The 16,042-nt window shown below is 43.2% G+C and overlaps 1 protein-coding gene across 1 annotated transcript; it reads right to left on the reverse strand.

Moving 5' to 3' along the window:
* Positions 1–362: 362 nt before the first annotated feature.
* On the reverse strand, positions 363–16,028 carry LOC121579381 (GAS2-like protein 2A). Its single transcript, XM_041893936.2, has 6 exons — positions 14,788–16,028; positions 13,231–13,472; positions 9,845–9,952; positions 9,319–9,415; positions 7,284–7,593; positions 363–3,651 (listed from the first exon to the last, which is right to left on the reverse strand). Exons 1-6 carry the CDS (start codon positions 15,143–15,145, stop codon positions 1,809–1,811), a joined length of 2,958 nt encoding a protein of 985 aa, XP_041749870.2. The 5' UTR covers positions 15,146–16,028; the 3' UTR covers positions 363–1,808.
* Between the last annotated feature and the right edge of the window lie 14 nt (positions 16,029–16,042).

Genomic DNA, 16,042 nt, shown 5'->3' on the forward strand with positions numbered 1-16,042 from the left:
CATAGCTAGAGAAACTCGACAGACTATAACAGTCTCATAAAGAGAATTGCATGGTTGCCCTTTACTCCACAGGATAGATGGACTTTTCCCTCCTCCACTGCCTTAGTCATAGACCTGCATAATCTCTTACCCGGGTACTACATCATTACACATTCCAATAGAAATTGAATAAAATGTAATTGAATTTCCTGAAGTCTCTCGCTAAAGGCCCATTCTGATGAGAACCACTAACCTGGCATTTTGAGGTGTCTAAAATATCAGTATTGTATTCAAAGATATCTACTGGAGGGGTATCTTGAACCTGAGGGCATAATAAGAAAATAAACACTAGTTGTGTTGTAGAAGATGTTTTAATGCTGTATTCAAATCAATCAATTGCTCAACAAACTCAATAGGAGCTTGTTTTGAGAAATGAAGTTGCTGAAAAAACAACAAATTGAGTTCATGGCTACTGGATGCTGCTCCCTGGAATGTCCCAGTGTGTATTGTTCGTCCCTAGTACAGCTCATCCCAGTGTGTCAGTCTCGCTGGCCGGCCCACAGCAAGTAGAGGTAATTTAAGGAGTCTTTCTAGTCGAGACTGAGGAGGCGAGGAACGGAACGTGACATGAGTGCGAGCTGATGGCGAACACAGCTGCTGTTGTGTGACGGGCTGCAGCTCTGACAAGGGCTATTAATAGCTCCAGACTTGATCTTCTAGAGGGGTATATAGAAGTCTGCAGGCTGCAGCCATAAACTCAATACACACAAGGTGACTGGGACAGCATCTGAGGCGAAGTAAAGCAATCAAAGGATGCTAAAGTAGTGACCCGCGGAACTGTAAACGAGAGGGTCACTCCTGAGAAGCAGAGGTCAATAAAAAAATTATGCCTTGAACGTTGATAAAAATTGTTTTTATAAAAATCTATTCAAAGTTGATTATCTGTGATTCAGCTCACAATCATGAATCTTTCATTCAAAAAAACAAAAAAACAAATCACTCAGCAAATGAGTTTGTGGCTTCAGCCACCAAAGGTATCTCATGGTGTGTGTGTGGGAGTGTGTTAATGTCTATCTGAGTTTGTGAGTGTGTGTGGATGTGTGTTTGCAGCCTTGTATCAATACAATGGCTCTGAAATTCAGCCAGGCCTCAATACCCGAGTCTGTGGGTCTGGGTGAGGCTGTCTGCTTATCTTCTGTGCTCTGATAGAACGGATCCTGGAGTAACACAGGCAGCAGCTGTGAGACGCTCAGATGTGTCTGATATTAAGGTCTGAATGCTTCTATTCTCCTCGCTCTCCAGCTGCCTCTGTTTATGTGTGTGTTCCTCTGTGTGTGTTGCTCCCTGGTTCACCATTTAAAAAGAGCATTTGGAATGGAGCCGAGTGCTGCTCTGAGGCAAAATTGAAATGGAAATCTGACCTCCCACCAAATAGATTTCCCTTACATATAAAATCACAGGGAATTGAAAACATTCAGCTTTCGGAGAGGGAATAGAGAATTGTGGCGGAAAATTGCTATTTTCTTTTGGAATAAAGATAAATATGATTACCATAGCATTGAAGAAAGAGTTTTGCATTTTGGGTTAAAATAATTTTGTCACACAATGGAGTGCAGTGCACACAGAATAAGTAAAAAAATTGAACCAAAACTGAGCATTATAGTTGAAAACCTTTCTATTTGTTGAAGTGAACGCTCCACTGATTGCAGATCATCTTTCAATTCAGCTTTGACCAAAAATAATATAGTACAGTACCTGTACATTACCATCCGAAGAGAGTATTTTTCCCTTGAGTACTGCAATTGGCTATGGAAGCGAAATGTAAGGGGTTAGACCCAGGACTCATGCTCTGGATCCTCTGCTGTCTCCTGTTTAGGCATTTGCCACTGCCTTAGCGTCACTGTGGCCTCATAGCCATGCTGCCTTTCTGTGGAACCCTGTCTGTCTGCGGTGTGTGTGTGTGATGCTTGTCTAGGTGTGTGTGTCCCCCTTCTCGACCCTCCAAGATCCCCCGCAGGTTGACCCCCTCTGTAAGAGATTGGGGTGGGGATCCGCGAGGGCTTCTTGCCTGGTCTGTAGTCGTGCCTGGGCCAGACTCTGGGCCGGAGCTTCAGCTTGTAGATGGAGGGCACCCTCTCTGGTTTCTTCAAGGTGCTCTTCTGCCTGAAAGACCCGTTCCTTGGTTTCAACAGGCTATCAGGGCCTGTTGCGGTAGTGGCTCTGGGGTCCACTACAGGTGAATTGGCTTCGGTAACCCTGCGCCTGATGCTAATGCTAACTCCATTCCCAGAGTCAGGAGAGGTTGTAGAATCAGCGGGCTGCTCTTTGGACTCGACACTGGTGCCCAGAGAGGACCAGGAGCTGGTCACACAGGCTTTGGCCACTTTGAGGTTTAAGCTTGAGTCCACCACCTCTGTGCTGCTGCAAGTCTCTCTACTGGCTCTAGGGCTGCCTGAGAGTGTGTTCACCCAGCTCTCCACACACACCTTTTCCAGCAGCCTATTCATTTTGGAGAGCTCAGTGATGACTGCATCAAAGCTGGACTCACCTGGATGTGTGGCATCAGAGGCTGAGGTATGTGGAGATGGTTCAGACCCAGCTAGAATTGTACTGAATCCACCATGATCACTCTCAGGGACATTCTGAGATTGTTGGTATCGACCGTTTTGCTTGTGTTTTCTGTCATCTGGGAGGCTGTGGCTGTCATCTAAGTCGACACTGAGCTGCTGGAGGTTGGACAGGATCTCGTGCTCCAGACTCTTGTACAGACTGGCCTCCTGGGCTGGGCTGATGGGGGGAGGGATGGACAGGTAAGCATGGTCTATCGCTCCTTCTCCTGCCCCAAAGACTTTGCCACATAGTTCTGGATGCTCAGGCTCTTTAAGGCTCACCTCAGTACTTTTGTGAGAAGCCTCGTCATTGACAGGAAAGCCAAATGCATTCCGTCTCGTCAGGCCCTGCATTCTCTTGTGGTTGGAGACGCTGTTTAAAAAGCTGTGTGAAGGGTTGGTTGTGCTGTCATAAGGGGTGGGTGTCTTATCTGGATCCCTCCTCAAGTTTCCCCCAATGGGTGTGAAGGGCCTTACTTGGCATTCCCCAGAGGATTCTTCCCAGAATGTTTTGGCTGGACAGAAGGTGCAAATTAAATCGGGACTCTTTTGAAGAGTATCACTGTTTTCAGGCTGCTGGACAGTGATGGTGGGTTGTCTGGGGCAGACAGGGGTATATCTGGCGGGGCTGCAGCATCTGACGGGTGTAGCGGCCCTTGCCATGTCGGGTCCTCCATGCCTCTGGTGTGCAGTACCGGTTGGGGGTTCTGTGCTGTTGCCGCCCAATGTGGAGCTCTGCCTGAGCTTAGAAGCAAACTGAGACTTGGTCCAGGTTTGAGTAAGCCTGTTTTCTGGTCTGGGCTGGGGCAGGGAGGATTGCTGCCCAGGGGACCTATGGAAGACCAGTGGGGTTCTAGGCCTCTGAGCCTGGGGCTTAGCCTTGGGCTGGGGTTGAGGTGTGGAGGAGCGTTGGATGGACCGAGGCAGGCTGCTGGTGAGGCGGGGGGCTTGGGATGAGCGTATGGCCTCTCTGCCTGTCCTCGTGGAAGAGTTGAGTGCTGAGTCATCCTTACTCCCAGACTGGTGGTGCTGGAGAGTGGGTGTGGAGGCACTCTGTCTCAGTCTGAAATAGCACAACAACAAAATCACACACTGTCAAGTTTTGATATGCCTCTGCTTATCCGACCTCTCCAAGGTGACCTAAATAACTACCATCATTCATTTGTTATTGCAAGTTTGCTCATGAATAAGTATATAGAATGAAAGTTGTTTCCAGGCTTCTCTACAATGTAGCCTACCAAATCCACTTCTACATGTGTTTGGGTAATCAAACTAAAAACAAAAGCTGCACAAACAAACAATAAAAGCTGCTTAAATTAATATTATTTAAATTGTTTTACCTTTATTTAACCAGGCAAGTAAATTAAGAACAAATTCTTATTTACAAAGACGGCCTGGCAAGAGGCAAAAGGCCTCCTGTGGGGTCGGGGATTAAACATTTAAAAAAAACATGTAAGACAAAACAGACAGAAGACACTGGCAACAGCACAAATTACAACAGCAAACAAACAGTGGATGTTTTTGTGTGCGTGCGTGTAGGCATGTGTGGTGTGTGTGTGAAGTAAGATGCACACATCTAGCCTAGAGTTTTTCTGCTTTCACCAACTGTCTCAATCTTGTGTTGTTAAATGCAAAAACTGTCATGTAAAAAAGGCTGTCAGAACGCACTATGCTACATCTACATATAAGGCGCTCATAGTGACTCCCTGGTAGACAGCAACTCATAGTGACTCCCTGGTAGACAGCAACTCATAGTGACTCCCTGGTAGACAGCAACTCATAGTGACTCCCTGGTAGACAGCAACTCATAGTGACTCCCTGGTAGACAGCAACTCATAGTGACTCCCTGGTAGACAGCAACTCATAGTGACTCCCTGGTAGACAGCAACTCATAGTGACTCCCTGGTAGACAGCAACTCATAGTGACTCCCTGGTAGACAGCAACTCATAGTGACTCCCTAGTAGACAGCAACACTGAAAATTTTATTAGGATTTTATCGAGACAACCAATATCTTTATTTTATCTTATCATAGACTTTAAAGGTAGAGTCAGCGATATGATGTAGATGCAGAAAGAAAACAGGATAGCGGGTCAATTTACGCAACAACTAAGAGCGCTGAAGCGCAAGGCTCAACTTCTCCGCTGTTTTGGTCCCGTGGCTCCCACGCTGTAAGAGTGTGAAGCGAACATGTGCACATGCGCAGATACGATGTGTGACTGTGTGAGAGCGAAGTCTTGCATCTCGCTCATCTCAATATCTGCGGTGCTGCTCATAGCAACGTCATTTAGCTGTCTACCTTTAAGTGGGCCTATTTAATGCTATTGTGCTGTATTTTCTTTGTGATTTGATGAATGCTTGAAGTTGAACAGCACAAAAACTCAATGTATGCTATGGCCAAAAATGCTATGCATTTTAATTTAAAACAACCACAGTAAGGTATATAATTGTTACACAGAAATTATTTGATAATGAGATAATAATGGCTACATTGGACCTTTAATGTTTAAATTGCTCAGTTTTATGCTATGACCAAAAATGCATAGGCGTAGTTGCTTGCCATGCTATTGTGCAATAGATGAATTCCATGGACAGAAAATGTTCTGCCATTTTAGAATATTTCCTAGCCTGGAGCTTAAGTACGTGGATGCCTGGAAACGAATTACAGAATTTGAGAAATCAAAGCAAAGCAGAGCTGCTACATGAAAATCCAAGTCTACAGAGCCTGCAGGACATGGTTTCAACCAGGGATGATAGACAAAGATGACCACAAATACTTTTTCATGGACAGTCAATGTGGTCCTCTCATATCCTCAAACTAACCTGGAGAGAAGGCCTGTACATCTATGTCAGTAGTTTTACATTCTCAGTGAATTCTGCAGCATAATGCTGAGACTGAAATATCGTGAATAGACTATACTGAACATTTTAATCTAGAGTATATCATACCATTAATATAACCATTTGAAAAACAAAAAAAATCATAATTATGCCCTTTAGTTAATCTGCCCATCATTTCCAATAACAGGCTGCCCACAGAGACCTGGTGGTGTAGTGTATGCTAAAATATGCATCCCTACAATCATTATCCACATAATTATAACTCCAGTGACTGTTTGTGCTCAAGTAAGCCAGCCACAATGTTAATAATACATTGTGGCGGCATTACAAAGTTGATTCATTTTAATTATCTAACATGTAGTGGGGGACGTTAACAGTGAAATGATCCAACACAGAGTAGGTACATTGAAAATGTGAATTGCAATAAAATCGGAAAAATGTAAAACTATGTGCAGCATAGAGGTATTGAGTCATTATCACAATATAACAGTCATGCACGTGCACACACGTTTTAGACAATTCCTGTGCAGATCATGTAATTTCACTCTTTGGAAAAAGCAAAAGAGTAATTTCCATATCGGTTACAAAACACATTTTGCTTGATGCTCATAAACACATCTGTACTGTACTATGTTCACCAACAGTAAAGTGTCAACGGACTCCATTAAAAGTTTACAAATTATTCATGAACATAACAATATGCTACCAGAACAAATTAAACTTAAAATGTACAGACTGACAAACTAAACAATTAATTTAAGCCAACATCCTTTTTCTTGAACAAAAGTAGGTTTATGTGGGCAGCCCTTGGATCTGTACTGCAGTGTTTGCTTTGTTAATGCCTTATACACCTACGGGGCTCTCAGACAAGGCCATAAGGTTCTAATGGTAGGAGGGTTCTGCTCTCAGTCCTCTGTAACATAGAATGGCACTTAACACTTAACTCGGACACTTGTAATGGGTTTATCAACTACAGCAAGGTGCCCTATCTACACTGAGTATACAAAACATTAGGTACACCTGCTCTTTCTATGACGTAGACCGACCAGGTGAATCCAGGTGAAAGCTATGATCCCTTATTGATGTCACTTGTTAAATCCACTTTAAATCAGTGTAGATGAAGGGGAGGAGACAGGCTAAAGAATGATGTTTAAGCCTTGAGACAATTGAGACATGGATTGTGTATGTGTGCCATTCAGAGGGTGAATGGGCAAGACAAAATATTTAAGTGCCTTTCAACAGGGTATGGTAGTAGGTGCCAGGCGCACCGGTTTGAGTGTGTCAAGAACTGCAACGCTGCTGGGTTTTTCACGCTCAACAGTTTCCCGTATCAAGAATGGTCCACCATCCAAAGGACATCCAGCCAACTTGAGACAACTGTGGGAAGCATTGGAGTCAACATGGGCCAGCATCCCTGTGGAATGCTTTAGACACCTTGTAGAGTCAATACCCCGACGAATTGAGGCTGTTCTGAGGGCAAAAAGGGGTGCAACTCAATATTAGGAAGGTGTTTGCTGCTGATGCCAGACAACAAGCGAGGGTTTTTCAACATATTATGTATCCTTTTTGCATCTGTCAATGAACAGGTCATCTTATAATGTAGTTAAATGGCAGTGATCAGCACTAATACCAAGGTCCAGAGGAACCAAGCTGTGTTATTAATGATCCTGTTAGGTTCAGACTGTGTTTAAGGTCAGTGTGGCATTCACTGATTATGTACCCTGGTACTGAAAACCACCCATGAATGTGAACTTACAATCAATTTCAACACCCTCAATGTCCATCATTGTCTTTAATAGCATTTTCATCAATATTACTAATATTTTCATCAATGCCATCACCATTACTCTCTTACCTGTTGGAAAAAATAGTATTCATCTCCCAGGAGAACGGGGGGCCTGGGTCAGGAGAGAGGGACGATCTGTTGGGGGAGCGAGAGGCTCTGAGCCTTGGGTCTGGTGATCGGGAAACCCTGGTCCTGGCTGGCCTCAGGCCCCTGGGGGAGGAGGTGGAGGGGGTCCAGAGGACGGGCTGGAGGGGGGCCTGGGCGTGGCGACTCATGAGCAGCGTGGTAGGCATGGTTGGACCCTGGCCGTCTGGGCGCCCCGGCAACCTGCCTTTGATCTCATGGACCGGCGTGCCCGGGCGCTGGGCCAGCTTATGGGCTGAAGACGGATGGAAGAGAGAGGGATGGAAAACGAGAGAAGAGAAGAAAACAAGGTCATGTCACCAGTGTTACAGGGAAGCTGTTAATATCCCAGTAAATGACCGAGGTGAAAATAAAATGGAAGATACAGGATTCAGCAGCACTCATTTGAATGGTAATCGTTACATAAAGCACTTACGGTGATCTTTTTAGGAATTAAGAACCATTTTTTCCCACTGCATATTTAACATCTATGATAGATCTTATGAATAACAATTAGGTTTATGTTTGCAATGTCAGTGCCTGTCACAATTCATATTTCTGCATTGGAGTCAACTTTTTCCAATCTTTTTCCAACTTTCATCAGCTGAAAGTATAGAGGTTATGCTAATAGTTGCTCCTAATAGAAATGTGTCTATTTATATGACAAAATGACAACCACAGTCCACCGTCCTTCCACTCTGGCGCTCTTGGGGCTTTATTGTACTAGCCAGGTGAGCCAGGAGAGTGAGATGTTACACATAGCCTCGGGAAGATGTTTGGGAGTGGGGATGCTGTAATTTGTTAGCGAACCGATATAGCCGTTGGCTAATACAGGACTAGTGAAGGCCCAGCGAACTACTTTTGTCAGAGAAAAAAAAAAAGTTCAGCACCCTCAGCACCTCTACTTCCCACGGCTATGATGTTACATGCCTTTGGTTAGAAGCCGTCCTTGGAGAGGAGGCCAGCAATGCTTCACAATTACATACGCTACATGACCAAAAGTATGTGGACATATGCTTGTCGAACATCTCATTCCAAAATCATGGGCATTAATATAGAGTTGGTCCCCCCTTTGCTGCTATAACAGCCTCCACTCTTCTGGGAAGGCTTTCCACTAGATGTTGGAACATTGCTGCAGGGACTTGCTTCCATTCAGCCACAAGAGCATTAGTGAGGTCGGGCACTGATGTTGGGCGATTAGGCCTGGCTCGCAGTCGGCATTCCAATTCATCCTAAAGGTGTTCAATGGGGTTGAGGTCAGGGCTCTGTGCAGGCCAGTCAAGTTCTTCCACACAGACCTCGACAAACGATTTCTGTATGTCACTGAGCTCTTCAGTAAGGCAATTCTACTGCAAATGCTTGTCTATGGAAATTGCATGGCTGTGTGCTCAATTTTATACACCTGTCAGCACGGGTGTGGCTGAAATTGCCGAATCAACTAATTTGAAGGGGTGTCCACATACTTTTGTATATATACTGTAAGTGTGACTCAGTAGCGCAAATGGGACCGCAGTCATCTATCCATGCTTCCTTTCCTTGGCCCCTTTAATGTATGTGCTTTGTCAATGCACAATAATACACAACGAGCAGCTCATTCGTCCAATCATGACAAGCGCAATGGTTAAGGTGTGGACTGCCACCTAGTGTGCAGCATGCCCTTCTTTGTATTGCAATATTGAGAATAGCATTGAGTAATATTCCAGGTATTCCACTTCTCCATCCTACTGTAATTATATAACACATACATGTACTCTCTTTGATTCCTTCTAATCTAAATTGCCCCTGTGGGGTTTAATAAAGTTGAGTTGCATTGTTGTATAGTAATGTGGTTAGAGAGTTGTGGGAGAGGAATATTGACTCATATTCTTATATCAGTCAATTTCCCTGGTGGCTGCTCCTGCATTATGTAAGTGATGGTGATGCAAGCAGGTTCAGTCTAGGAGGGGGGCTAGTGAGTGAGGGGGGGTCAGAGAGAACTCACTGATAGAGGTGCAGCGACAGGGGTCATGCTTGTCCAGATAGTGCTCCAGGGTGTCCCAACCTCCACCCACTCGCACCATCACGTGATTACGCAGGATCTGAAAACACATGGACACACACGCATGCACGCCCAAACCATACCTATGAAAAAAAGCACAACTGCAACATTGTATAATTGGTGGGTTAAGATCGTAAAAGTCAGATATGATTCACTCATAATAATGACTGCATAGCATTAAGAATTTCAAAGTCCTCCAGGAGACCTTCAAAGTTACATATATCACACCCCACAGATATCGCACCCCACTTTCTGCCACAGTAAAAAAGCACAAAACAGATCTCTCAATTTTCCACAGAAAGTTCTTTTTTTTTTGCCAGAGAGTGCTGCAGTATACAGGTATATCTGTGATAGATTGTCAGAGTTGAGAAGTGACAGGCACAGAATGAGCTCAGCTGGAAAGAGTGAGCGATTGATGATGAGGAGGAGAGGGAAGAGAGAGTAAAACAGGTGGCGAGGGGAGGCATACCCGAACAAATATGAGGGTGCTGGAGTCCCCCACCCTGTATTTGCCCTCAGACATTTTGACCATGGGAAACTGTGTGGGGCAGCTGCAGCGGCTTATGAGGTACTGGACCTGAGAAACAAACAAACACACACAGGTGAAATCCAAGAGCCGACACTTGAACTTGAACTGTATGTTTTTATACTTTAAATGCTTATGTTGTCTTTATTCTATAGCAAGGGTGACAATTAATTACAGTTAAATTCAAATACAATTCAGTGTCACATCACACACACGGAAACGGACACACACTGCGCTATACAAAGGCAGCCCTACTGTTTCTTCGTCGCCTTACACTATCCAGCTATTGCTTATCTATGCAATATATCAGTGAGTGACTGGATTGAACCCCAGACTTAGATAAATCACTGACTCATCCCGGCAGCTAAGTGCACCCGCCAGGACATTCCCCCTGCTTGTCCTACAACTCACATCTCTGTAGCAACAACAACAAGCCCTCCATCCCTCGACACAGGGTTTTAAGAGAAGATTCAAGTCAATCCTGTAGACTAATTTGACATGGCTATTTCCATGGTCTGTTCATCTTTTCCACTAAAATTGGATGGTCTAATTAATTTCCTCAGATAACTTCATTAAAATGGAAATAACCCCTATATCCCAAACTACCATCATTAGGTTTATCCAACAAAGTCTAATATCATTCAGTGTATAAAACCTCATGAGTACCAGTCCTTTCCCAATAGAGGGAACCAGATCAGTAGTTAAACCAGACTGGCCACATTGAGGGCAGGAGATCTGATCACTGGTTACATCGGGTGATTTGATCATTAGTTACAGTAGACTTGATCATTGGCGATCATGCCAATCTTGGTGGGGGCAAAATATATATATATATATATATATATATATATATATATATATATATATATATATATATATATATATATATATATGGATGCATGCCAGCAAAGCCACTACACAACACTAAACAATACATTAATTGCACTATAACGGTGACACACGGTGCACACAACCTGTTAGGGCCTACATAAAGCTGTCCCAACACCTTCCCACTGCTACACCTGGCTATCAGCGGAGCCTTGTCTGGCAGCCAAACAGTTCATTCAGCCTCATTTACTGCCTTTAAAAAAAACATAGCTGATATGGCTGACTTGCTTAAACAAATGTGGTTTCTACTGACAATTGAGATGTACAAACTATGGCATAAAGAGACGACAAGCGGATTAGAGGCAATCCGTAATTTCGATTAAGACATTAATAAGCGAGCTAGGACGGACGTAGTCAATATAACTATTTGTTCAGCACTTTTGAAATGTACAGCGACAGAATTCAGAACATGGGCCGTTCTTAGTGTTCTCCCTGTATTTCAAGTCAGAACCGTAAAATAAATAAAGGGGGCATATAAGCAGACAATGAAAGCTCTTACAATATTCTATGATGACATTTCTCTGTGCACCACCAAATCAGAACAGTAGGCGAAATTTAGAGGGGAAAATAGACCAAATTATTAGGGTGAGGCACATGGGCTACTAACAGTTTACTACACAACATACACTTAGTATTACTTTCTTAGCTACAGTATACATATCTCCCTGGCATATTACATCATTTATGCAGCAGCATACAAGACATTTTTGGACTCACCTTGTTGTGCTCACTTGAACAGGAAGGTGGCGCGGCAGTGGGCAAATTTTGTCATCGAACTTTGTCATCTAAGTCTGGCATTCTCTGGATTTCTGGTGCTTTCAAGACAACTGGGAACTCGGAAAAAAAACAAGGTCGAATCATGATGACGTCAGTAATCTTCAGGTCGTAGCTCTAGAAAGAGGCCAGAGTTCCCAACTTACAATTCTGAGTTGGATGACCGTTCAAAACTTACTTTCCCAGTCTGAGCTCGTTTTTCCCCGAGTTCCCAGTTGTCTTGAACTCACTGAAGTCAGATTTCCCAGTTCCAAGTTAAAAGTTGTTTTGAGCGAGGCAGAAATCATGCTGGATTAACAGCATGTCCAATGTTGAATGTTTATCATTTTAAGCTTGGAAAAGAGACCCTTAAACCCAGAATTGGGAACACACACCCACTCCACTGAATAGCAGGCTAGTGATTGCTTTGTAATGCTTGCAGTTAGCCACTGATTCCTTCCAAACCACTCATTGTTGAATTTGAAATGTCCAACTTGTTGTGTAATGTTTATGTCCGATGAGCACCGATATGTTTTATCTATAATTTCTCTTCAATATTTATCTTCATATGACAAGGATTAAAAAGTATTGTCCAATAGATTGTGGATTTGATTCATGATGATGACTGCTAGCTAAGATTTTGAAAGTATGTTGGCGGCATGATCAGTCCAATCAAAGCTACTGTAGATATAACGTGATTTGACGTCATTTTATCTGTGGCCAGTGACCTTCAGCCTTCTTGGATAGGCACTTCTAATGTAACTCTATGGCAGCACCCAAGGGGCTTGAATTTTCGAGCTCTACCCTTAGATTTGGCAGTGACATAGTGCCCCATGAGTGACAGAACACTGAGCCAATCCCAGCGCAACTAGAGAACATTACCAACCCCTACGCTCCATATTTTCCGCTGGCTGCCCCACCACCAGAGAAAGCACTGAGCTAGGCTGAAACACCTGCATTTTGGAGCTGCCTTACTCAAGAAAGCAAAAAAGAGACCATGTTTTTACATTGTTTGCAAACTGATATGTGACACGTATTAATACCAAAATAACAGGCAAAACAACCCTTTCTTTGTATTTATTTTTTGTGTGGGGCTCAAAACAGGTGGGGCAGAGCCTGAATGACGGGTCGCCACTGGACTTGATCATTGTAGAGTTCACTACTAATAGTGGTGGATTGATGTAATAACTGGTCACTTAAAATAGATTTGATCACTGATTACAATGACAGATAACATTAGTTACAGTAGGAGATATGTGAACTAGTTGGAATAGTGGATTTACATTTACATTACATTTTAGTCATTTAGCAGACGCTCTTATCCAGAGCGACTTACAGTTAGTGAGTGCATACATTATAATTTTTTTTCATACTGGCCCCCCGTGGGAATCAAACCCACAACCCTGGCGTTGCAAACGCCATGCTCTACCAACTGAGCTACATCCCGGCCGGCCATTCCCTCCCCTCCCCTGGACGACGCTGGGCCAATTGTGCGCCGCCCCATGGGTCTCCCGGTCGCAGCCGGCTACGACAGAGCCTGGATACGAACCAGGATCTCTAGTGGCACAGCTAGCACTGCGATGCAGTGCCTTAGACCACTGCGCCACTCTGGATTTGATCAATGATTATAGTGGAAGATTTGTTAATTGGTTCCAATTTGTGAACTGGTTCCAGTGGTGCAGTCTCACCATCTCATCCAGGTTTTGAGTGTTGGAGGTGCGGCGCTGGGGTTTGGCAACTGGCGGGGTCTCCTCCAGGGGTAGCTCCAGCTCCTCTCTGATCTCCTCCTCGATCTCCTGCTCCAGCTGGATCAGCACGGGGGCGGCCATGCCAAAACGAGAGGCCCGCCGGGCCACTTCCAGCAGACACAGCACAAAGTTCTTCTCATTCTTCCGCAGCACCAGGTCGTCTGTCTCAAACATGAGCACATCTGGAGAAGGAGCGGGGAGAAGAGGGATTGAGTGAGATGTCGGAGGATCTTGAGATGTTAATGCAATACAAAGGGGCAGGAGTTGCCTCATGTGACCCACATGACCAGGAAAACCCTGGGCTCTGAGTTTCCAACTAGACTATCATATTTTCTTTGAATGTTCAAGATGAATGTTCTATCCAGGGATGTGATCATTAGAAAATTACAGATAAAAAAATATAAATACGAGGGACATTTTCATGAGGCCATGTTCCTATGGAGTATGGACTTAGAGCCTCACCTAGTGGTACATTTCCATGTTGCATGCATTCCATCAAACACACTGTGTTGCGCACCTGCCTAGCACACACAGTCCGTTGTAGGCTACTGAATGTGTGCATTCAGAAAAATATATATATATTGTATTTTTTTATACAATGGGCCTAGAAATAATAGAGATGCTTGTCAAGCAGCCATGAATTCAAGAGACTCCATTCATGTCAGTTTGTCACACCTGTTTGCCACTTGACCTGTGGGGCAAGTGGGTACGAATCTACGACAGATAAAGTATATTAATTTACACCGTGGTGGAAAAAGTACCCAATTATCATACTTGAGTAAAAGTAAAGATACCTTAATAGAAAATGACTCAAGTAAAATGTTAAGTCGCCCAGTACAATCCTACTTGAGTAAAAGTCCAAAAGTATTTGGTTTTAAATCTACTTAAGTATAAAAAGTAAATGTAATTGCTAAAATATACTTAAGTATCAAAAGTATAAGTAAAAGTATAAACCATTTCAAATTCCTTATATCAATCAAACCATACAGCACTATTTTCTTATATATTTTTTTTAATTTACGGATAGCCAGGGGCACGCTCCAACACTCAAGACATAATTTACAAAATGAAGCAAGTGTTTAGTGAGTCCGCCAGATCAGTGGCAGTAGGGATGACCAGGGATGTTCTCTTGATAAGTGTGTGAATTATACCATTTTCCTGTCCTGCTAAGCATTCAAAATGTAACGAGTACTTTTGGGTGTCAGGGAAAATGTATGGAGTGAAGTAAAAGTTGTCAAAAATATAACTAGTAAAGTACAGATATCCCCAAAAACGACTTAAGGAAAAATACTTGAAAGTACTACTTAAGTACTTTACACCACTGAATTTACAGCTGTGATACTCCTGAATGACACCGAGAACGGCAATGGTTTCACTCAGTTCAACTATAATTACGTTCAAGCCTTCTGTAGCATATCTGCAATTGAAAAATTGTGGCCAGCAAAAGTAGTTGTCTGTCAAAACATTCATTGCCATTATACAGGCATATTGTCATACCTTTAATATCCATATGCTTTCGACACCAGCTGATGAAATTTGAGATGTTGTCCCGGGCCAGGAAAGTTGCAGGTTGGGCCGAATTTACAAACGTGACACCTGTCGTTGGCAGCTGGATCTGTCGCACCATCCCGTACTTCTGAATGAACTCTCCCGCCACTCGTGTGACATTATTGGCGTGGGAACAGAGGACTGCGCCCGTCTCGAGCGCCTCCACAATGTTGTTCACATCAATATCAATCTCGTACAAATCTCTCAACCATTCTGCCAAATCCTCTTTCATCGCATACAGGTACTCTTCGCTAGACTTGAAGGGCTTGATGCTTTGATTCGTGGCATGATGAATCCCAGTGGACATTGTGAGCAATATCAAATGATGGACACTTCAAGCAGAGAAGTCAGGACATGAGCCAAAACTAACGTGAAAGTATTATCGCAAATGTAATATTTTGCCTCAGCCTGCACCTGGTTCCACTTATTTCATGCGATTTGAACGCGTAGTTAGCTAGTTTAGCTAACGTTACAGTGATTTACAGTGTAAAACGCTCGAATATAAAAAGTTGTTAATTTCAAAAGATGGTAATTAATAAAATTTTCGAAATACAGTCAAAATCAACCTGAAATCTGTCTGCAGTCTACACTTATTTAAGTTAAGTTTCTCTAACTACCCAGGCAGCCAGTTTGTTTTGTAGTGTGCTTCTGTGGTACTCTCCTTGGTTACAAGGTAACGAGCTCATTCCAAACATTCCCATTAACCATTTCACGACCAGTCGTGAAATAGCGCAAGAAGTTCCACATTCCTTCTAAAACGTGTGGTTTAATGTTCTTAAGCGTTTGATTAATTGTTTTGTAGCTGGACCCCACTTGTTACACCTTCCATATAATCTCGGTTAACCCAGAATTAAACCCAGAAGTTTCACATATTACTCCTCATTATTCAAATTAAAATGTATAACTGAATATCATTGTCAGACACTCAAGGTGATACGTTTGGTACATTGGAATTCTTAGTGTACATTTCAACGCCCCCCTCCCCCCTTAACTATTCAAACGTAAAATGTAAATTAGGTTGAGATTTCTTTACACCTTTGAAAAAAGCCACAAGAATAGTTCTGGGTTGATGGGCGAAGACAAAATACTACTTTACACAAACAATACCATGCATAGTTACATGGAGCCTACTTGGACATTCCAGATTGCAAACAGGAGTCATTTGAATGTCTATGTATGAGATACAAAAACAAAAGCAGGAATA

The sequence above is a fragment of the Coregonus clupeaformis genome, chromosome 13 (assembly GCF_020615455.1).
Source record: "Coregonus clupeaformis isolate EN_2021a chromosome 13, ASM2061545v1, whole genome shotgun sequence".
NCBI classification, from domain to species: domain Eukaryota; kingdom Metazoa; phylum Chordata; class Actinopteri; order Salmoniformes; family Salmonidae; genus Coregonus; species Coregonus clupeaformis.